The sequence below is a fragment of the Schistocerca gregaria genome, chromosome 5 (genome assembly GCF_023897955.1).
Source record: "Schistocerca gregaria isolate iqSchGreg1 chromosome 5, iqSchGreg1.2, whole genome shotgun sequence".
Lineage (NCBI taxonomy): Eukaryota > Metazoa > Arthropoda > Insecta > Orthoptera > Acrididae > Schistocerca > Schistocerca gregaria.
The window spans coordinates 323,487,781-323,512,107 of record NC_064924.1 but is presented as its reverse complement, the minus strand read 5'-3'; the positions used below and the strand labels follow the sequence as shown (position 1 = coordinate 323,512,107).

The following is a 24,327-nucleotide window of genomic DNA, read 5'->3' as shown; positions in this document are numbered from 1 at the left end:
ACAGCACTGTTTTAACTTCATAACATGTTTAAGCGCAGAGCTGTGTGTTTATGTTCTGCGATTATTTCTCGCTTTTCAGTACACCTGTCTATAAAAACACTAGAGCAGTACTTCATATTTGATAGCAATAGTGACTTACGTAAAATGTTTCGAACTCCTTCTGCCTGGAATTCCAGCATGCATAAGCCATACGTTTCTTCTTCTTAACCGTCTACTATATCACCACAGCGCTCTCAGATGGTTCAGGCTCGTATCTACCATACACCAAGAAGGAATGCTTGCGTCCTCAGCATGTATACATCTAAAGAGATCATGTGTACTTGGATGGACGATGTTAGTAAGATTGGTATAGAACAGTCTTCACAGAATGGCAGTTATGGTACTGGAATGAGAAGAGCGGACTGTATCACTGCGAGACGTAGCCGACGATGTGTCGCCTTGCTTCTCATGGAGTGGTCCATAACGAATAGACAAGTATTTCGCTAATGTTCCAAAGGTCGGCATTTCCTAGAAATACGATCTATTTCTGCGTATTGACCGTTCAGTTGCTCGTCTGTGACTAGTAGTAAGGTATTTCCCTATCGTTCCAGGGAGGAGTGGGCAGTCCTTCCGAGAAATATGATTAACGGCTTGCAGGAAGACCTTCTTCTTGAGAGGTTTGTCCATCTGTGACTGTTTTCAGCCTGCTGGATAGGTTAGAATCGGACTGAAAAACCGGTATCCCTACCTATGGCTAGCGGTGTTGGAAGGAGAACGGGAGGTAGGAGGGGAGGTAAGGCAGGTGCGAGGTTGCTTATGCTGTGTCCACACAGTGAGGTGGATGTTTTATTACAATGATTTTTCTCAAAACCCAGTGTTTGTACTGCATTATGATCCGTTTCTTACGAGTGGTGGTTTTTTCATGACAATTTCCGTGTGTAATTAGAGCAGTGAGGCCATTTTCCATCCGTTATGTCAGCACGTATTGTCCTTCCTTCAGTGATAGTTTGCTGCCCTATCCCTCCTCACTGACGCCTTCTTCCCAGATTCATTAGTTATATACACAGAAATGTTGCATCCTTGAGCCCCTGGTTTTTGATGTACGCTTAGCGGTTATTTGCTGCCGCTAACGATCGTAAGTTTTCTAAGTCCGAAGTTGGGTTGCAATCCCGTACGCGTGCTGCTAGTACTACTTCAGCACGAGTCTCATTTGGCTTGCCATGTGTGTAAATAAGGAGAGAGATAAGCGGTTACGTAACGACCAACGTCAATGCTCACGCAATCTCCGAAGAGCCTAATGTAATAGTGTAATTATATTTCTTTGTTTAGTATTTTTTTGGTAATTATGGTATATATATTGTTGACTAGGGCACAAATAAAGATGAGCATATACACATACGTGATCGAAAACGAGAAAAATACCTGTTTCAAGCGCCCCCAGTCTATCCGCATACATCAAGGCGAATACCTCTGATTAATTCATTCTGTAGTAATGGAAAAGCACAAAGTCATCTGTGGGCTGAGCAGCTAGGTGAGTCACCTAACATTACCGCTGGATATATTTCGCAAACAACATCAAATACTGACGAATCGATTCCACAGACCGAATGTGAGGAGAGGGGCTAGTGTAATTGGTTAATGCAAACCATAAAAAAATGCACGGAAGTATGTTTTTTTAACCCAACCCTACAATTTTTAAATGGAGCCCCGTTAGTTGTGTTAGCACATCTGAACATATAAACAAATACGTAATCAGTGCCGTTTGTTGCATTGTAAAATGTTAATTACATCCGGAGATATTGTAACCTAAAGTTGACGCTTGAGTACCACTCCTCCGCTGTTCGATCGTATGTATCGGAGAGCACCGAATTACGTAGGGATTCAAAGGGAACGGAGATGGACCTTAGGTACAGAAGAGACTGGAACCGCACATTACGTCCACATGCTAACACCTTTTTATTGGTCTTTTTCACTGACGCACAAGTACATTACCATGAGGAGTGAAGTACACGTACACACGTGGTTTCCGTTACGGAGTGGAATAGAGTGTGTCCCGACATTTCAGGCCAATAGATGTTCAATGTGGTGACCATCATTTGCTGCACACAATTGCAATCTCTGGCGTAATGAATGTCGTACACGGCGCAGTACATCTGGTGTGCTGCCACAATACGTTGTTTCATATCCTCTGGGGTTGTAGGCACATCACGGTACACATTCTCCTTTAACGTACCCCCCAGAAAGAAGTCCCAGAGGTGTCAGATCAGGAGAACGGGCTTTCCAATTTATGCGTCCTCCACGTCCTATGAAACGCCCGTCGAACATCCTGTCAAGGGTCAGCCCAGTGTTGATTGCGGAATCTGCAGGTGCACCATCATTTCTGATACCACATACGTCGACCCTGCAATGAAGTGAGGACCAATGAGGTAGTCGCCAATGATTCCGCCCCATACATTCACAGTCCACCATTGCTGTCGCTCTACCTGTCTGAGCCAGCGAGGATTGTCCTCGGACCAGTAATGCATGTTCCGTAGATTCACTGCCCCTTGGTTTGTGAAACCCGCTTCATCGGTAAACAGGTAAACTGCAACGCATTCTCTGTTAATGCCCATTGACAGAATTGCACTCGATGATTAAAGTCATCACCATGTAATTGCTGATGTAGCGACACATGAAACGGGTGAAAGCGGTGAATATGCAGTATGCGCATGACACTACTTTGACTCAGTCCACCGGCTCTCGCAATGTCCTGTGTACTCATGTGTGGGTTCATGTCAACAGCAGCTAACACACCAACTGCACCCGCTTCTCCTGTGACGGACCTGTTAGGAACCCGTTTGCGTGCTACGACCATACCTGTTGCATACAATTGGCGGTAGTTGTTTTGCAATGTGCGGCACGTTGGATGCTCTCTGTCCGGGTACCGTTCTACATACACCTGCAGGCTTCAGCTGCATTTCGTCGACACTCGTCTTAGATGAGTATCATCTCTGTCTTTTCCGAGTTCGAATACACCATGGTCACAGTTCCTACAACACTACACTATCACAGACGTCTGGTAACATGGTGTACTACAGTCGGTCTGCGAACGGAGACGAATGCAGAATAACCATAGCAGGAAGCGCTGCATGCGGACACTGCGACAGCTAGACCAAACCACAACAGTGCACTACGGCCACACTCGTAAACACGGTCGTCATTGTAAACATGTCCCTGCAGATGCTGCTCGCCGACCGTGGCCCGTGTGTGTTACAACACGCAACTGAACGTCGGAGGTTTCAAGCGTCAACTTTAGGTTACAATATCTCCGGATGTAATTAACATTTTACAATGCAGCAAACGGCACTGGTTACGTATTTGTTTATAAGTTCACATGTGCTAACAAAACTAAAGTGGTTCCATGCAAAAAAACGTATATATATATTCTTGGGCAGCAGTTGTATGACAGTTCCACCAATGTCGACTGGTATTGTTGACTAGGGCACAAAGAAAGATGAGCATGTACACATACGTGATCGAAAAGGATAAAAATACCTGTTTCAAGCGCCCCCAGTCTATCCTCATACATCAAGGCGAATATCTCTGCTTAATTAATTCTGAAAAGCCCAAAGTCATCTGTGGGCTGACCAGCCATTTCAAAAAACAAGAACAGAGACAGCACAGGCAGTAGGCTCCAAGAGCCCTGAAAAATATCTTCAGTCCTTCCTGCTGCATCATTATTTACTGAAAAGTATTCCCCTATACTCATCCTTTATCGCTTCCTTCCATTCTTCATGTAGGAGGCTATGGACACAGTCTTGAGGTGTATTCATACAAGTAATGTACTTGCTACACTCTCTCTGTCCAACGCTAATATCTCGTCAATTGAATACATTTTCCAGCAATTTAATTGATTTAATTAAACTTTAAATAAATATCCAATATATTGTTCAAATTTAACACCCAATGCTTGTGATGAGATCCACTTGTTCATGAGAGCGTTTTTCTATCGTCCCACCAATTTTAAGCAGTTGTGTTTACCTGAATTTCAGAGAGAAAGGCTGTACTGTAGGGTATTGTCAGTTCAGTTTCTGAATCAAATTCTAGGACTTCCTCCCAGTAGGATAATACACATCTAAATGAAGGAACACAATTTCCAAGACAGTATCTTGCATCCTTCCCCTCCAGTAGCTCAGCACAGACTGAGCCTCTTTTCCGCCAATTCACAAGTAGGTGAGGAGAGAGGAAGTGGGTGAGAGGAGGGGGAAGTGGGGGATGGAAGGGGAAGTGGATGTGGTGGAAAGAGTGGGGGTGGTGATGTCAACAATACAGTGTTGCAACATTAAACCCCCCCCCCACAACAGAGAGGAAGTGGGAGACCACCCAAGAAGAGCCACCATCATGACTGTCCCAGCTCTCTCTTTACACGTCTACTGTTGGAGAGGGATAAATGTATCAATTTGAGGTTAGGGACAATGGTCCAGAAATCATAGAGTCGAAAGCTGTTACTGAAAATCCTTCTGATGCCACGGAGTGGGACCTCTTCTACTGCAAGCTCTTTACTCTTAATATTTTGACAACATATATTTTGACAACATATATAAGAAAAATGCGTTTTAATCAAGGGCTCTAAAATGCGTACTGTAAGAAATATGAGAACTTGATCAACTTTTCTGCTGTGAAACACATCTCATGTTCTGAACAAGTGCATATAGATCTTAAGACATGCATTTTATAGCCCATGTTAACTGACAATTTTTGTTCTGTTTCTCTGTAGTGCCTGCTCCCAACACATGGAAATCAAACAGCTTGTAATAAAAGAGGCCGAATGCCAGAGGTAGCATAACGATTTTCGCTTTTTACTATAGCCTCAATCGTTTGCTTACAAGCTCAGAGTTTGTGACAGCATCAAGGAATCACAACGCATAGCAGAGCTGGACACCAGTGGTAATGCATATACGAGGAACTCGAGTAAAAGGAAAAGCTCTGGACAAATACAGCTGAATGTACTTTTATAGTCCTGGTGTCACACATTGAAAGAGAATATAAAATTTGTAAGTTCCTCAATAAAATAAAGCTTTAATTGAGGATTATCTCCACCGAATATATGTACGAAGTACTACTTACTGTGAAAATGGTGAGTGTATTTCATTCCTGGGGCGCGGGTGGGGAGAGGGGGAGAGTTCTCAGCGATAAAAGTTGCTTCAAGATTTGAAATGATGATGAAAGTTTGCTGCAAGTCACTAAGTGCACTCATTCTCAAATACATGATGAATGAAGTCTGGGTGTCTGCACGTCGTTGAGTACACTTCCATTTCACATGCATCCCTTTGGTAGTTAGGTGGTTCTTACCCCCACAGCGACTCTTTACAGACAGTAACTGATATATGTACCAAGTTTGGTTGAAATCAGTCAAGTGGTTTAGGAGGATACGTAGAACATACATACATTTTTATATTTATGTATTCCTCGCGATCGTTGAACGTTACTCGACGTGAAATTTGGGTGAGTTACTGCTATACTCCAACGACCTAAAATCCAACATTGATTTGTTGGCTAAATTAACTGCCTATTCTCTGTTGCCTGTATTCGAACTTAGGAATTTACGTGTAGTTTTCAAAGTGGAATGTTAGCTGATCCTAGGCGTCTCAGTCCGGAACCGCGTTGCTGCTACGGTAGGGGGTTCGAATAGTGCCTCGGACATGGATGTGTGTGATGTCCTTAGGTTAGTTAGCTTTAAGTAGTTCTAAGTCCAGGGGACTGATGACCTCAGAAATTAAGTCCCATAGTGCTCAGAGCCACTTGAACCATAGTTCTTAGTGCCATTTGAACCAATTTTTGTTAGTTGGTACCACTTATAGTTGGATTTACAGAAAATGAGTGATCAGTGGGTAGGGAGCCTGGTTACAGGAAACAACATTCAACATTTTATTCTCTGTTGCCACAGTACAGACATTCAGTTTAATAGCACATGACAGAAACGGAGTCGTAAAATTTTTCAGAGCACTAACAGTTGTCAGAGTCGTCTAAGGTCTCTTGTGGTGTGGTCGCCGGCTCACCGTCCCTTTTGTAGACTCTCGAGTATATGGCGAACGTGAAGAGCGAGACGCCCTCGTCCATGACGGCGGCAGTAGTCTTGAGTGTGAACCGCTTGAGCTTCTCCCCCGCCGGCGCGGTGGTCATGTTGAACCTGTCAGCCGGGAGCGGCGCCAGCCCCGGCAGCAGCGTGTTGGCCGTCACCAGCGTGTGGTTGGTGCTGAAGACGCCGCTGATGCTGACGGTCCGGAACACCGTCGCGTGTGCGGCCTCGTCGGGTAGCGTCAACATGCCGCACGAATCCATGTCGTCTCGAGAGCAGGGAATCACGCCGCACACCTGGCCACAGCAGTTTATTCTAAGCCTTGTACATTTATGCTATGCAGGCAACTGAGTAGTAGATATTGATAAAAAGTGCCATTACGCAGGGTACATCGTGTTTGAGGAGTTTGTTGGACCATAGGAGTAAGTAGGGGAAGTGCATTTCCGGCAAAAGTGAGCTGAAGATTTCCATGATTATGTCTTATTGAAAAACAGTTATATTTTAACGATGTTATAATTCTGTCATAGACCACACCTTTAACATACAGAATCATTCCTTACAACTGAAGGTATTTCTTCCATTTGTGATATATTATCCGAAATATGATGAATGGTTTACGCCCTTTCTCCATCAAACCATGATACATCTGCGAAATATCATGAAAATCCACTTGAAAATTTCTTTTATTATTTTATTATCCAGTTAATCTGTACATTAAAAAAAATATAGGTTCATGGCCATTGTAGTTCCTGTTCAGGATCGGTAATTTCTACACAATTTCTCTGTCTGGAAGTTCTTCATACCAGCCTTTTACTGTATTAGGAAGGAAGCGCAACAGGTTTTGAATGTTCTTCAAGTTTGCTTCTACGGTTGGTTTCTCTGTTAATGACAAAAATTAAATACCTTCAGGGAGTCTTGTTGATTTCTTTATGAACTTAAAGGGTATAAAGACCTTGTAAGACGTATATATTTCTATTCTCTATTTACAAAACACAATTTATGAAAGATGTTTATATTTCATTTATAGGATTAAGTAGAAATAATTAATACTTGTCATTTTGGAGATAACTGTGGTAGCAGGGAATGTCTGCACCAAAGTATTGTTGGCGGGAGAGACCGCACATTGATATAGTTTCAAAAAGGGGAGTAGAGACCGCGTACGGATACATTTTAAGAAAAGGGCGGGAAAGACTGCGCATTGTTACGTTTTGTAATGTTAGCAGGGATTGTCTGCACCAGAAAGCATTGCTGGCGGGAGAGACCGCACTTTAGCGTTCGCAGGAAGTCAGCAGTAAGCGAGATGTGAAGCGAGTCGGTAGCGGGTCTGAAGGGAGGGGTTGAGAGGAGCGGTGTGCCTGCCAGCCACTAACTATGATTTACAACATATTATAAACGGATGTACAGAGACATCAGCAAACTATTACCATAAGAGGAACTAATACTATTGAATTATTTTTTGAGAAACTCAAGACTGCTGAAGGTATGTTTGCGCAATGCGAGCTGTAAGAATATTGTAAAAAGTAAGTCCCACTTGAACGTTTGTAAAATCATTTCATTCAAAACATAATTCATTTTTGCCAGCAATATTGCATTACTGATTATAATCCATTCCAAAACCATCAACGTAAAACTTTGCAAAATTCTGTTGTTGTCAAGAAAAAGTTTCACTTTGAATTACGTAACTTCAGTCAAATTAATTAAATAATAACGTCAGCTTTGTTATTAAAAAATAGCGTCAGCTTTGGTAATAAATACAGCCGCTTATAATGACAGCCCACCAGCAGCTAATAGAGTATAGGAAAACAGAGTAAGTATATTCATGTCCCAGTTCGATGTAGCAGTCAGATGGCGATCCAGTAACAGTATAAAAGGTAAGGAACAGTTTTGAGTTATTGCAGGTAACGACTCAGAGCCACGACAGCGACACAGTCTAAGTTTCGCCGAAATGATCAGCAAATCACTTTTAATAAGCAGCATTTAAATTTGTATGCGAAGATTGCACTTATTATTATTGAGAAAGACAATTAATTTCAAAGGGAAGATTTCATTTGCTATTATTAACCAAGAGATATAAGGTTACATAGGTTATTGTAGAAGGGACGATGGCGTAACAAAAGAGATATAGGGGAGACGGGAAGGTTTCAACCTTCCAATTCATTTAGAAGCTCCAATTGTGCCATCACTGCCAAAGTGCATCCTCACATAAGACAGCAACTGTCTGGTTTCTCCATGCATTGATTGAAGATTATGACATTCTCTTCTTTTGAATGTACAGTTTCCCCCCTCTTGAACTTTCTTCCATAAATGCAAACTTCCGATGACACTGACTTCTTTTTGTCTGTAAAGTCATTTTATGACTCATTATCACTCACTTCACTCATTATATCACACAAGTTAACACGCAACGCAGCTCAGAGTCGATACAATATTCTATACGCATTAAACAGGATCACAACTGCCTGTCACCCACTGCCTTCTTAAGATGATTGCTTAGCTTACACCGAGACAGCGCAGGCAGTAGGCTCCATGAGCCCTGAAATACACCCTCAGTCCTTCAAATATGGAGGTATCGATTTAGCACATTCATGGGAAAAGGGCGTTGCAATTACGCCCATAGTCCATCACTAACCTATTGACAGGGAAACTGAAATTGTTCAAAGTAAGTCAGAAAGGAAGCAAAGATATTCGAGTAAACATGGGTCTCCCAACGAGTCGTCTGAGAGATAATTGTCTTCAGTATGAAACACTATGCACGTCAGTACAGTCTAATAGAGCTCAAATTCATTTCATCCCCCAAGGTTAACAAATGTGGGAGACGCAGCAGTCCTTTTCTACAGCTTTCAACCCAAAATAACTGGACGTCAGAAGCGCCCAAATCGTACCTCTGTTTTCTGAGTACAGTACTCCGTGGTTCTTGGAGTTAATTTATACATAGGAAGCTACAAGGTATTACTAGGTGAATAAAACTATAAAGACCAATGGCAAGTACCCTTGAAAAGTAGTTAAAAAGCGACAAACGCATTGCAAAAGAAATGAAAATTTAGAACGACCCAACCGAATAACAGGCAGCTTGTTAAACATCTTTACGACCAAAGGAATCCACGATCAAAAATTAAATTACCCTCGCCACGTTGCTACCGCGATTAAAGAGTAGAATGACGTCTACAGCCTGTGCCTGCATATGTTAGTACCTCAGCTAGTTCAGATTACAAAATCACATTATAATAGAAGGGGTTAAAGCAAAGATATAGGTTTAGAAAGTCGCGCACCGTCAGCTGTTCGTTATAGTTGGCGACAAGTGATACGAAATCCTCCAACTGATGACGAAGGTTGAGAAGGCAGTCCTCGAAACGTAGCCCAATTGGAATTCTCTCCTCGCGACGTGATGGACGAGAGGAAGTTGCTCAAGTTGTAGGGAGGGGTTTGATCTCCCCGAGTTCGAGTTTGTGCCGAAGAAGAGACGACCAATGCTCCTCATAAAGATGTGGAATGTGCTTACTCCTAACAACGCTGATATCATTCGATGGGACAGAATAGTTGAATGGCCCTAACCAGAGATGCAGCCTTAGCAGAAGCCTCCTCATTCCTTCTTCTGGAATCCATACGAACGACACGTTGGATCAGCATCAGTGTACGACTGAAGACAATGTTGCTTCCGCTGTACTAATTGCAGACTACGCAGAGCCTCTGGATGGCACTGACAGGATCTGAGCACGCAATACGTTTCGCCGGACATACAGTGTCGTGTGATAAAGAACAAAAGTTTGGCGTTATAAATCTAACACTGATCTAAAAGACGACAACTAAATCTTTCTCTGCCGACAACAGAGGTAAATCTCACACTACGATCATTTTTCTTCGCGAAACCTCCTACTTTGGTTCTACTGCACAAATTTGCGCCTTCTGTAATTTGGGGTCAATATGATAGTGGGAACGTGTATCCCTAGGCCATCACACTGGGAAAAAAAACCCAAAGTCGCATAAACGTATTTTCTTTTATCTCTAGCACTTTGTTCGGAAGTATCTCATTAACAAATAACTTCACTACTTTGAAGTTAATTACTGATATTACTGATATTAACTTTAATAACATCGTACTTATATGGATACGGTGTCTGTTCTTTCGGGTATGTCCGAAAGAACAGACTCCAACGATGACCTGCAGCTCTCTAGAACGAAATTAGAATTATATTAATACCTTCAGATGAAGGTATCAATATAATTCGAATTTTCCTTAATAACATTGTTCTTAAAAATTATACATACATTGTTTACGAGGCCAATATGACGAGAAGATCACATTGTCCTTAAACGTTATTAATCCTTGATAAGTCGCTATGCTTTGAAAACAGTCTCGGTTCACAACTCGAAGTACTAATTGCGTTGATCCTTATTGGGAAAATTATTTATTGTAGTGCATCACGAGTTTCTTGCCGCCCTCAGTCGGATCAATTGCAATATTCAGCTTAAGAACTATCCTATTAAAAAATTTCATTTCTGTCACCCCACAGTGCAGGATCTGTCTTAAAAAATTTGACAGTCAAATTAATTCTGGTAAAAAAAAAAATACTCCAATTTTAAAAGTATTAGACTGTTAAGTCATTTTATTGGCAATTTCTAGGATTTAATCGAAAGCTACTTGAATTAATTTGAATATTTTGTCGTACATTCTTTCAGTTTTCATTCAGGATACTACTTATGCTTAAAGGTCGTCAAAGAAAATATGTGCTACTGATTTGTTGGATTTCATGTTGTTTCATTCTTGCTCCTCACAAGTGCTCATGCCCGCGCAAACCCTTTCCAACCGGTGTTTGATTCCATGCATCAACCATAGCGCTTCTTTTATTTGTTGATTTGTTAGGATCCGATGATCTTCTTCTAGAGCAATGATTTTCTGAGAATTAGGAAAGAGCAATTTGCCCTCGACTTAGGTTTCACTTATGAACGTCCACCAAACTTCTAGAATAATTTCTTTTGCTTTCATCTTTGCATCAATTCTTGTATGCAGTTCCTTAACTCTTATTAGGGAATGAGTAATTTTCCCATTAAATTACCAAGTTAAAGAAAAACTAATATGGAATTTTTATGTAAGTCAATTTAGACGTCGGCGAATTATGAACGTTTGTTGGGCAAATGGGAGTTTACATCGAGTCACGTCATATGAAAAATATCTATATAATAAACTACCTGACAAAAAAAGTGAAGCACCTGAGGCTCGACGTACGTACACATACACAGCAACAGCATGTAAGTAAATGGTTAGAACTGCATTTGTCTGTAACAGGTAGAACTGCCACTATACTGCATTAGAGTAAGTCAAATTAAACACCTTTTAGCTGCCAATTTTCAATCTCATTATACTCCGACACATGTGCTCTAGTGGTGTTCTGCCGTATATCATATTATCTTTTCTCTTCCCTTGTTTAAGTGTTACATGACATGTAGAGGCACACGCATTCGGTTGTTCTGAATGTAATTGTGTCTTTCTGATATACTGCGTATGCACCGTAGCGCTTTAATGCTTATTCCATAACTTATACTTCAGTATCTCACCTAGCCACACGCCTGTTACTGGCAAACATATAACTTTCTTGATAACGTGGTATTATCTCTTCCAGATTTCAATACTTACCGCTTAGTGGAAATTCGTTATTCATAGTTTGATTCACTAGAAATATTTTATTAAATTGTTGCCTCTCATGAGTTGTGATCGATGAATTGCACTGATGAAGTTTTATTCTCCTTTTATTGATTATTACTACTTAATGATACAGATAATGATGCAGCCGTCCTCCAGTAAGTGGCATAAGAAGCTTTCCTGGCAGGTCAAACCGTGTGCCGCACCGAGACTCGAACTCTGGACCTTTGCCTTTCGCAGGTATCTGAGCTACCCAAGCACGACTGACAGCCGACCTCATAGCATTCCCTCCGCCACTGCAGAGTGAAAACCTCATTCTGGAAGTGGTATAAGTTTTACTAGTATATGACAGCACGTAATCAAACGTTTTGTGTTCAGTCTGGACGCCTCAGTACATGAGTACATTATTTTCTTCTAGTTGTTTCACGGGAATTGCCTCAGGTTTATACCGTGATTCTCTGTGCGTAATATTAAATATTGACCTCCATTTCGTAGATTCCTTTCTTACGATTAACTGATGTATATACTTTGCTCACTAGTTTAAGTTCCTATGGTGTGCACCGTTCTCTTATGTTATTTTATTCCTTAATTTCCCTGTAACTATATGTAATTTCCTACACTCGTTGATATTTTTATTGTTATAATATTACATATTACCATGTATGTAAGACTTGCCCCACGCCCCCTTTTTTTGGATACTTATTTGATACTCATACCATTGGTGTCAGTACATAGGGCATGAAGATGGCGTAATAAAAAGCCGAAACTGCTTGCCTAATAAAATAAGGTTGGAAATTGACGACTGAAAGGTTTTTAATTTGACATCGTCATCGAACAGCAACCATCGGTATAAAGATGGACACACAAATACTACATTCGCGTTCTTCCTGTTCACTATTGCTTCCAGGTCTCGTAGTATATATAAGGGACGCTAGCTGGGTCAGGTGTTGAGTGATCATTGTGAACGACACGGAAGGTCCGCCTACTCGTAAGAGACAGCGTAATCAGCATAAGATAGAGGTACAACAGGGCCTCATTGTGGGTCTGTATTTGGCCGGTTAGTCGTATCGTGCAACATCCTGGTTTTTGCAACATTCAGATGTGACAGTGGCCGGGTTTTGGGCTTCAGGCCAGGCGTACTCATCGTCAAGTCGTGGTTGACCACACTGACTACCACAAGGGAGGATAGCCGTATTGTGCACCAAGCACGTTGTAACTACTTTACACGTGTGCCTGCCACCCGAGAACAAGCAACGAACAGCCTGTCACACTCTGTGTCATGGCGAGATCGGAGACAGGATGGAACTTGACCACGGAATCAACGACACTTCCACAGGCTACGTTTAACACCTCAACACGAAAGGCAGCGTATGGAGTGTTTCGGCGACCATGAAGCATGGACTCTGCTAATCAATGTTGTCGCATTCTGTTGGTAGAAGGACGCTGGCTCTGCACTACCGCGGAATACCATTGTCGATAAGTACGGTGGTGACTTGGGGAGAAGTACTATTTTCGAAGTTTGGTGAGAGAAACAACCAATTTACTCCTGGCGTCATGGTGTGAAGCGACGTCGCTTATGAATTCATATTTCGGCTTGAGGGCACAACGATACGAAATGTTCATCCTGCGTCTTAACGTGTTACTTTCAATGGGTGTTATCGCAGTGCATTGTCCATTAGGACAATGCACATCCACGCATTGCACATATCTCTATGGACCGTCTACGTGACGTTGATGCACTCCTGTGGCCAGCAAGAACCTCAGGTTGTACTCTGATAGACCACGTGTGGGACCATCTCGGACGTCATTTCCTTTCCAGTCACAGTGTCTGGGATACCAAGGACCAGTTATAACAATTGTGAGCCAGCTTGCCTTAGGAAAGGATACAATGGGGTTAAAACACCCTTCCCAACTGAATCACTGCTATATCCGTTCCAGAGGGTGAGAAAAGACACACTGATATGGGGGCAGTCATTGTCAAGTTGTCTGTGAATTTGACTCGATAGTCACTGTAATTACTGAAATAACACCAAATATCCTCTCAGTACGTGAAGTTTCATTTCGTTTCCTCCACCTCATCTGGATGTTGTACTTCTTTTCTGAGGCAATGGCTATCATCTCTTGTATAGGAACTGAATACGAAAATACTATGAGTGTTTTAATTTCTTCCTTCCTTCTAAAGTAAAAAGCTATTGGAGCGGACCGCATTCTCTCATGGAAATGAAACGGTAGAGCTCGCTCTGCCCTTTATCTGCCTTGTACTCCGTGACTGCTTCACGTCACTTGAGCAATGTGGTCTGTGAAATCGGAACGCATTCAGTTACAGAAATAGATGTAAACAACCGTGCAACATTAGGCAACAGACTACTTCATCATCCAAACATAGTACTTTGTGAAGTTTATGGGTTTCATTCTTAAAGCACTAAAGCGCCCTTTCTCCTTCTACTCGAAAGATCAAACTACAAACAGCTTATTTTGGTGTGCGTATATTTGCCACGCCGACCATTTGCCACGGCGGACATTTGCCACGATTTTACCTGCTCAGAAGAGTTGGGTCTCTTGTCTTCCCCTCCTCCTGCTCCTCCTCCTCACTTGCAGCCTGACCCGCAGTAAAGGTACTTTACAGAGCCTTTCCGCTGGTTTTCTTAACACAGGACCAGAATCTCTATGGATTTTTCGCCACATTTCTAGAGAGAGTTTCGTTATGGAAACTATTAAATGCATCTCTCATTGAAAGCCGCACCAAATTTCGAGCCACAGTAAGACTTCGCCAGTCTTGGAGATTTTGCGCTCGTCTGAATTATACGTGCCTTTTTCGGTGCTCCTGCAGCAGCTTTCTGTCTTGTTTTGTGTATCATTGGGGATCAGTTCCGTTTGATATTAATTTATTTGGTATGAATCTCTCGAGTGCTGTTGATACTATTTCTTTGAACTTAAGCCACATATCGTCTTCACTTACATAGTTTGGAAGGATTGGAGACTGTCTCTTGGAGTCCGCAGCTCGTGGCCTTGCGGTAGCGTTCTCGCTTCCCACGCATGGGATCCCGGGTTCGATTTCCGGCGGGGTCAGGGATTTTCTCTGCCTCGTGATAACTGGGTGTTGTCTGTCTTTCATCATCATTTCATCCTCAATGACTCGCAAGTCGCCGAAGTGGCGTCAACAAAAAATGACTTGCAATACGGCAGACGAACTTCCCCGAATGGGGCCTCCCGGCCAACAATGCCATACGATCATTTCATTTCTTTTTTTGTTTCTTAGAAAGACATCAACAGAATCTTCACTTAAAACTTCCGGGCTGATAGGCCGTGGTCGAAGTATAAAACTCTCTCCTGACGTTTCGTCTCCGACTGGCGGAGACATCCTCGGAGGTAAAGCGGCGAACTGCGAAGAGAACTTGAGGAAGCGCTGATTATATAGGCAGTACAGAGGGCGCAACTGTTGATCACGTGATTTCGGCTATGAGATTGTCTCTGGTAACGCCAACATTCTCGATTGGAAGTAATCGATCGTCACTCTTGCGGTGCAACGCTGACATCCAAATTTTATCCAGTTTAACACCTTCGTCTTTCCTGTTAAAATTATTACGATGTTATCAATCTCGATAGACTCTCTACACAAGCGTGCATAATAATGCGAGGTTTTTGATATGACACTCGTCTCGTTGAATTTTATTTCATGATCACCTTCCTGGTAAACATGTTCCGCTACGGCCGATTTATCAGTGTGACCCAGGCGGCAATTCCTCTTATGTTCAACAAGACGGGTGTTCACACTTCTCTTTGTGGTACCGATGTAAACCTGTCCACAAATATAAGGAATTTTATATACCCCCGGTGTAGCCAAAGGGTGTCGTGCATCTTTTGCTGACCTTAAAAATTCTTTTATTTTCCTCGTGGGTCTGAAAATAGTTTCCACCCCATACTTGCCTAAAACTTTCCCAATGCGGTCTGTGACCTTACTAATGAACGGAAGAAAAACTTGGCCCTTGGACCACTGTAGTTCGTCGTTACTCCTTATTCTCTGCCTAGAGCGCAGTGCTCGATCTATATCCTTGTTAGAATAGCCATTCGTCACGAAAGTTGAGCCTAGATGTTCAATCTCATCTTTTAAATAAACAGGTTCACAAAGTTTGTACGCCCTGTCTACCAAAGTTTTCATTACACCTCTTTTTTGTCTAGGGTGGTGGTTTGATTCTTTGTGTAGATGACGATCAGTGTGTGTGGACTTTCTATGCACCTTATGGCCCAACGTTCCGTCCCGTCGTTTAACCACAGGAGAGAGTCTTATACTTCGACCACGGCCTATCAGCCCGAAAGTTTTAAGTGAAGACAATACCGGCCGTGAAAGCTTACATTGTATGAACATCAACAGAATGTTTAGTTGTTTTTATAAAGATGTATATTTCGCGTTTAGTTTTGGTGAATTTCTTTGTTACGGAATTGAGCCTCGCTACGACTGTGTGTTCACTAATCCTGTACCCGTCGTGATGCTCAGGATTATTTGTGGCTAAGAGGTCAAGTGTGTTTTCGTAAGCATTTACAATCTGGATGGCCTGGTGAACTACTTGTTCAAAATAAATTTATGAAAAAGCATTTATAACAATTATGGAAGTTGTTTTCTATCTACAGTAGGGTCTGAAAATGTATTTTTCTCAACATACGGAAGGTATATTGAAGTCACTGCCAACTATAATTGTGTGAGTAGGGTACCTATTTGCGATGAGACTCAAGTTTTCTTGGAAATGTTCAGCAACTGTTTCATCTGATACCGGGGGTTGGTAAAAGGAGCCAGTTATTAATTTATTCCGGTTGTCGAATATAACCTCTGTCCATACTAAGTCAGAGGAACTACCTGCTTCAATGTCGCTTGTGAGCTGGAACACACATTACTTTATTTTTCCTTAAGTTGCGCTTCTTGTTTCTGTTGTAGTGGAGATAATTACAATTGCGGCTTTTGCCTCCAAAACCTAGGATGCTTTGTTTGTGACCCTGTAAATACCAGAGCTAAACAATGTAGAACAACAACGTATGGTACAAGCATAGCATTCTGTATTACACTCCTGGAAATTGAAATAAGAACACCGTGAATTCATTGTCCCAGGAAGGGGAAACTTTATTGACACATTCCTAGGGTCAGATACATCACATGATCACACTGACAGAACCACAGGCACATAGACACAGGCAACAGAGCATGCACAATGTCGGCACTAGTACAGTGTATATCCACCTTTCGCAGCAATGCAGGCTGCTATTCTCCCATGGAGACGATCGTAGAGATGCTGGGTGTAGTCCTGTGGAACGGCTTGCCATGCCATTTCCACCTGGCGCCTCAGTTGGACCAGCGTTCGAGCTGGACGTGCAGACCGCGTGAGACGACGCTTCATCCAGTCCCAAATATGCTCAATGGGAGTCAGATCCGGAGATCTTGCTGGCCAGGGTAGTTGACTTACATCTTCTAGAGCACATTGGGTGGCACGGGATACATGCGGACGTGCATTGTCCTGTTGGAACAGCAAGTTCCCTTGCCGGTCTAGGAATGGTGGAACGATGGGTTCGATGACGGTTTGGATGTACCGTGCTCTATTCAGTGTCCCCTCGACGATCACCAAGGTGTACGGCCAGTGTAGGAGATCGCTCCCCACATCATGATGCCGGGTGTTGGCCCTGTGTGCCTCGGTCGTATGCAGTCCTGATTGTGGCGCTCACCTGCACGGCGCCAAACACGCATACGACCATCATTGGCACCAAGGCAGAAGCGACTCATAATCACTGAAGACGACACGTCTCCATTCGTCCCTCCATTCACGCCTGTCGCGACACCACTGGAGGCGGGCTGCACGATGTTGAGGCGTGAGCGGAAGACGGCCTAACGGTGTGCGGGACCATAGCCCAGCTTCATGGAGACGGTTGCGAATGGTCCTCGCCGATACCCCAGGAGCAACAGTGTCCCTAATTTGCTGGGATGTGGCGGTGCGGTCCCCTACGGCACTGCGTAGGATCCTACGGTCTTGGTGTGCATCCGTGCGTCGCTGCGGTCCGGTCCCAGGTCGACGGGCACGTGCACCTTCCGCCGACCACTCGCGACAACATCGATGTACTGTGGAGACCTCACGCCCCACGTGTTGAGCAATTCGGCGGTACCTTCACCCGGCCTCCCGCATGGCCACTATACGCCCTCGCTCAAAGTCCGTCAACTGCACATACGGTTCACGTCCACGCTGTCGCGGCATGCTACCAGTGTTAAAGACTGCGATGGAGCTCCGTATGCCACGGCAAATTGGCTGACACTGACGGCGGCGGTGCACAAATGCTGCGCAGCTAGCGCCATTCGACGGCCAACACCGCGGTTCCTGGTGTGTCCGCTGTGCCGTGCTTGTGATCATTGCTTGTACAGCCCTCTCGCAGTGTCCGGAGCAAGTATGGTGGGTCTGACACACCGGTGTCAATGTGTTCTTTTTTCCATTTCCAGGAGTGTACTTCATTTCCTTATTTCTAACATTTTAAAATTGTACGTCGACTTTATATGACATGTCAATCTTAGATGTTCTTATCTCTGTTTATGAACGTACTTTCTGTCATGTGTTGAACATTGTCCCGCTACACTTTATTAATTAATGTTTCGCCTCAAGGGATATCGGATTTTAGAGAGTAAATTAATATGGAGTACGTCGTTTTTCTTTGCCAACATTCAAATACCCATTTCTTCTTTCCTTATTGTTTTTTGTGCATGCAGTTGTCGTAATTAAAGTAGACGCAAATGCAGCGATCAAAAAGAAATGATTAGCGTACATTCGCAATCTGTTTACAGCGTTCCTTTCTTGTTGCTCCCATGGCGATGGACTGTTTCTACCGCAATCAGTAATTGTGAAAGGAAGCCACCGTACAGACAGAGGGATCTATATTTATATTTGGCAGAACTGATTACATACTGACATAATCGTCGGAATTCCTTTCGTTTCCCAAAAGATATAAATATTTCAATTTCGGAAAAGAACCTCTGTATTTCGCCAAGATGTCGGAGAAGAAGGTCCCTTACGTAATGGTTGTATCGGGTATGTGTGGAGATGGCGGTTTGAAAGCGGACAGCAGAAGTACGAGGAAGGGCGTCTCTTACCTGAGGGATTGCTACCAGGCGAAGGGGCAAGTGTGGCAAATGTCCGGCGTGGCAAATGTCCGGCATTCCTTATTTTTACATAGAACGAAACAAAATTGAGAAGTACCTCCAGAACTATTACCAATTTTACTGATAAACGCTTTATAAGAGCCGTCCTAAATAGTCATCCTCAGATCCGCTTGTGTAGATAATGGTGTTGTCCTGACGCTGCTCCGGAGCTCCATAAATGTCTAGTGGATGGTCGAGTGCTCTTCGGCAGGGGTGTGAGTTAAATCAAAGATTGATACAGTGCTTTCCACGAGAGGAGAGAGGGGACTACCTGTGGGTGTGAGGATGGGAGGGAGGGGGCAGGAAGAAAGTCTATCTTCTCTTTGAAACGTAGATGGTAACACGAGATGAAGTTTTCCCAGCAGAATACGAAAGCGAACTCTAACAGGTAACTAGGAAGCTGAGTTTGCCTTCTATGCGCTATCAAGGGAGTTTTGAAAAGGGAACGTAACATGGGTGGCTGAATGAATAGTACTGTCGAGAAGTGTATTTGCAGAGGAGAACATCACAACAGCAATATTTTGGCAGACTAAAGACTCATACAAACGAAGGAGGACTGTCCAGTCTACTCACCGTGAGGTGCCACTTAGGAACGAGTACGACATACAGAACACGATCATAACTTTTTGCAATATAGGACCAGCAGTGTTTAATGTATAGTGTTAACCCAAAGTATTTCGTAGTTTCGACGAACAGGAGAGCAGAGGGACGGAGTCGTAAGCATGGTGGAAGGAATTTATTTCGCTGTCAGAATTCATGTGCATCTGGTTTTCGATGGAAATGTGGAAAGCGCAATTTATTCTCAACGAGTAGTGGTGTTAGAGACAGTGCTGAAGTCACTGCTCGAATAAATTGGTCCTTTTTTTAAGTCATCGGTATTTGAACTGATCTGATGCAGCCCGCCACGAATTGCTTTTCATTGCCAACATTTTTATCTCAAGGTAGCACTAACAATCTACGTCCTGAATTTTTTGCTAGATGTATTGCAATCTCTGTTTTCCTCTTTCTACACTCTAAAAGTGCATCTGCTACAATGGAAGTTATTTACTGATGTCCTAACAGATGTCCTATAGTCCTGTACCTTCTTTCTGTCTGTGTTTTCCATATACTCCTCTCTTCGCCGATTCTGCTGTGCACCTCCTCGTTCATTACTTTATCCGTCCTCCTAATTTTAAACATTCTTTGTAGCATCACATCTCATATGCTTCGATTACCTCCAGTTCCGGTTTCCTCACCGTCCATGTTTCTCTCTCTCTCTCTCTCTCTCTCTCTCTCTCTCTCTCTCTTCTCAGCCATCACAGGTCCTGTAGACCACGCGCTGCATCAACGATCTGCTTCCACCGCCTTCTGTATCTCGCAGCCTCTCCACCTTGCAGAAATTCCTAATGCTGCGATGACCTTCTCTATGCCTCCTACGAGTTCGGCCCAATGGTCTTGTTGCCTGGAGAGTTCCTTTTTTCAAATGCTTTCTTGGTGATTCTGTTGTTTTCCATTCTGGCCACATGTCCAGCCCATTGCGGTCTTCTATTTTTTAATTTCTGGATGATAGTGTGCTGTCAAACCGTGTGTGCTGTAATTCTCACACTTGTTTATTCTTGCAATTTTACCATTTTTCTCGAAAGTCTGCAAGTATAATGCCAGTCTCAAACTGTCTACACACCAACGGGAACAGTCGTTTTGTTGCCACTGCCCTCCAATGATTTTGGAAATTCGTTCCTGTTTCTTTTGTCATCACCTCATCAGACCAGTCCTCTCCCTAATGGAGGGCTTAAAAGTAGTCTTTCCAGCTATCTGCTCTCTCCTATGATTCAACTATGAAATTCCTATCGCACACCTAATGCCACTGCTTCTGCTTTCAATTTCACCGAAGGTGGTTTTGTTTTACTATATGCTGAGTCCGTCCTTCCCTCAATTATTTCGATTTTGATTTCTGCACATTTTTCATGCTGGCATTTTGCCTTAGCTTCCCTTCACTTTCTGTTTATTTTATTCGTGCTATTCACCGCGAAATCGTCGAAGGAGTGACTTCCGGCAGAAAATAGTCTATAGTGATGTCTGTAGAAAATAAGGTTGCGCTCAGGTACGCCGTTCCCCTAAGTGAAAATGTCCTACAGAGCCGACCCCCAGCCTCTGCCCCCTCCATAAGCGTGCACTAAAAATCTGATCCTTTAAAATCTCACAAATGTTAACACCTAGTAGCGGAGATGAGCTACGAAGCCTCATTTGTGCACTGTACGGAGGACGCTCCTCAAGTGTTATAGGCGTTTCGAATAAAAAAAAAAAGATCATCGTCTGGCACTATCGCAATAAGTCGTCCTTGATTGAGGCCGACAAGTTGACAAGCTGGTAGACAGTGGAGTGAAGTCTGTGAAGCCATAATGGACAACTGTTAGCATTATCTCAGATATATGAGATACAGTCCACCATTCCAGCCGTCCATTGAGTATTCGTGTCACCAGCTTGGCGCACTACTGGAGACAATAGTGAGGGAGAAGCCGTAGGAAAGACCCTAACCTTACCAGGCTTCGTAGTGATAAGTATGGCTATGCTAAAACTTATGGGAAATGCAGATTTGCTGGCGGAAACACTTGTCATAGGACTATAGGTGCTGCAACATCCGAATGTGAATGTCTTTTGGTGGCGGGCCGAGGGATCGTGACCGTGAACGGGCACGTTCCAGCGCAGTCACATCTGCTTCTCACTTTTTAAGTCGGAAGGCACTACAGTACTGGCTGGGTGCAAGTGAAATTGATTCAAACGCTATTAGTGTGTTTACATAATTTGTCCATTTCAAAGACAATATGGATTTCCTTTCCTGTTTGCAGGAGTGGATCGTGTACTGTAATTACTTTGACAGTGGCCGTTTTTTTCTAGGACTAAAGTAATTCATCCCTATCTTCGTTACTGAACGCAATAGGAAGATCAATTTTTCATTAAAAAGAACTACCAAACCTTAATAACAAGATTTAACCAGCAGTACAGTTTTATTCACGCGGAAAAATGTTCATTATTTTTTCTTTAGCATGTTGTTGTGGGCAAAGAGCACTCTGAAGTAAGTGGATTAAAACATTACAAGGAGAACACACACACACACACACACACACACACACACACACACACACACACAAACAAACAAACACACGCCATGGAACAGGAAAAACTACACTGCGTAACACAATGCAAGGATACGTTTTTCAAAATTCCGTAACTGTCTCCCATTATGCCGCAGAGATATGAAATTTGGTTCAAAGGAGCCTAAAGCCTCTGTGATGGTGCTGCGACGCCTCCCTCGGCCTCGACGAAGCTTCAAACAGCAAATGTGAACAAATGGCAACAGTGGCCGGAACTCACGATTTTATTTCTCGTGTCAGTTGGGGGTTAATAATGTCACTTTGCACCAGATTTCACCACAATTCTGCCCAACACCACCGCGGATGCGTCACACGGTAGGAAATTCGGCACACTTCCTCTTAACCACATTACACCCATTTTTTGAAGCCTCTACATTGGAGGTTAGAACCGTGACGTCCAGGGTTGAAATCCATTGGTGAAATATGTTGGTTACGACCAAACACCTGCGCGAATCATTATATCAGACCGGCTTCCGTAAGCACCACATCAAGAGCACTGCACAAATTGGGTTAACGGATGTTGTGACATCTTGCCATGTGCAACTGTGAAGCAACAATATTGAGACTACTACATTTCAGGGAAGATTTGATACTGTCAGCTTTGAAATACTGGTCAGAAAAATGTGTCTACTGAATTTCCAAGAGTGTATGCTAAGTTACTTGAAAATGTGCGAATGAAAAATCGTCCTGGAATCGTGTTCTCTACGGAGTGCCGTTGGAGTGAGTCTTAGGCCAACTTTTGTTTTGCTTCTATGTCGATGATATTTCGTCGATTTTGTCCTTCTGTAAATATGCCGAAGACCTCCAGCATTACCTAAGTGAAAGACCTTGTACAATAGGGGGCCGTTACTGAATGTGTTTATTAATATAAACATTTGGTTTTTATTTGTTCACTTTATGGTCGTCAGTGCCTTCTGGCTGGCGGTAAGCTGCAGTGTGTCAGTCACGTTGCCCAGAACCTGACAGAACCACCCTGGAACTGACGTGGTAACGCTACCGAACTGCGCTTCTTACGACCTGACCGACCAATAGGAAGGCTTGGAGATGGTGAAGTGGGGGTGTAACAGCGGCCGGCTACCGAGAGCGGAACGCCGCTCGCTCTCTTCTGCTGGCGGCTTCCAAACCGATCAGACGCCCTCCTCTACTGCTCTCTTGGGCGGTTGCCCATTCAGTCTCGGCGGCTCCTCCAGGCCTCCCTTTCTTTACGTCATTAAAACTTCATACAAGTTAAACTATGTTTTATTCTTCGCCACAACGGGTGCCTACCGCTTCCCCTCCTGGCCAATCCTGACGCATTAACAACCTAAAGATATAAATGCTCTAATCGCCCATAGAATTTATATTTGTCTTCACTGGTATCCCATCGAAAATTAAAAAGGTCAGAATTCCGCGAACAGGAGCCTTCGGTTCTGCTCGATGGTATCCCAACACCATTTCTGAAAACGGATCGGATTTGAGGGTATCGTCGGATAGCATCTCAGGTGGGCAGAGAATACTGTCACCAAGTCCCACAAGATATAAGAGATGGCGCTATGCCCTAATATTTCCACGTTAAAATAACCAGTAAACAAATGATAACTATTGCGAGGCTTTATGGATTATTTTTTATCATTCTTCTAGAGTCAAGTTTCTCCGCTCACGCTCACCCAGCCCGTTTCGTGGTTGTTAAGCTGTGTGTTAGTAAAAACTGTGAACGCTGGTACACGGAAAGTAGACAAAGCTGTGACGAAGACTGCAGCCACATTTGAAGGACAGGGAATTTAAGCGCCACGCATGTACGGTGAATGCAGACATGGATCCCGAGTTTCTTCAATTTTAGAAGCAGCAACTAAGGCAGCAATAGCAAAAATATCAACAGCAACAGAAACAATATGCAAAACAACAGCGACAGCCCGCTTGAAAGCCAGGATGGAGTCACAAGCCAAGCTAATGCAGCAAATGGTGCTGCGACAAGTGGAGCTCGTACCTCATTTCTACCTTTCCAGCCAGGCGCTGAAGTATGGGACAGCTATAACCTGCTGCCCACCCCTCCCCTCCCGCCGTCAACTTCCAGGAGTGTAGAATTTCTGATACGGAGCTGCAATATGTATGTCGCGTGCCTGTTAGTCCTATATTCAGCTGGCAGTGAACAAAAACACGGTGATTCGTTGGGCGAGGTGCCTATCATCGTCGCTCTCCTGTCACAACCCTGTGCGGTTACTGGAGAATATAGCCTTGCCCGTAGGGATGAGAGAGGAGAAAGACTAATTGAATTCTGCAGCACATTTTAGAGCATAATAGAGATTGCACTATTCAAGAATCACAGGAAGAGGATGTAAACTTGGAAATGGCTCGCAGACGCGAGAATATATCAGCA

General features: G+C 43.4%; 1 protein-coding gene across 4 annotated transcripts in view; it reads right to left on the bottom strand.

Annotated features, from left to right (window-relative positions):
* Positions 1-5,862: 5,862 nt before the first annotated feature.
* LOC126272290 (uncharacterized) overlaps positions 5,863-24,327 on the bottom strand; it is a 369,363-nt gene continuing 350,898 nt past the window's right edge. For all 4 annotated transcript variants that reach the window (XM_049975054.1, XM_049975052.1, XM_049975050.1 and 1 more), the window contains exon 8: positions 5,863-6,333. In XM_049975054.1, the coding sequence (XP_049831011.1) occupies positions 5,965-6,333 (369 nt within the window). In that variant the 3' untranslated portion in view covers positions 5,863-5,964. The remainder of the gene's footprint in view (positions 6,334-24,327) is intronic.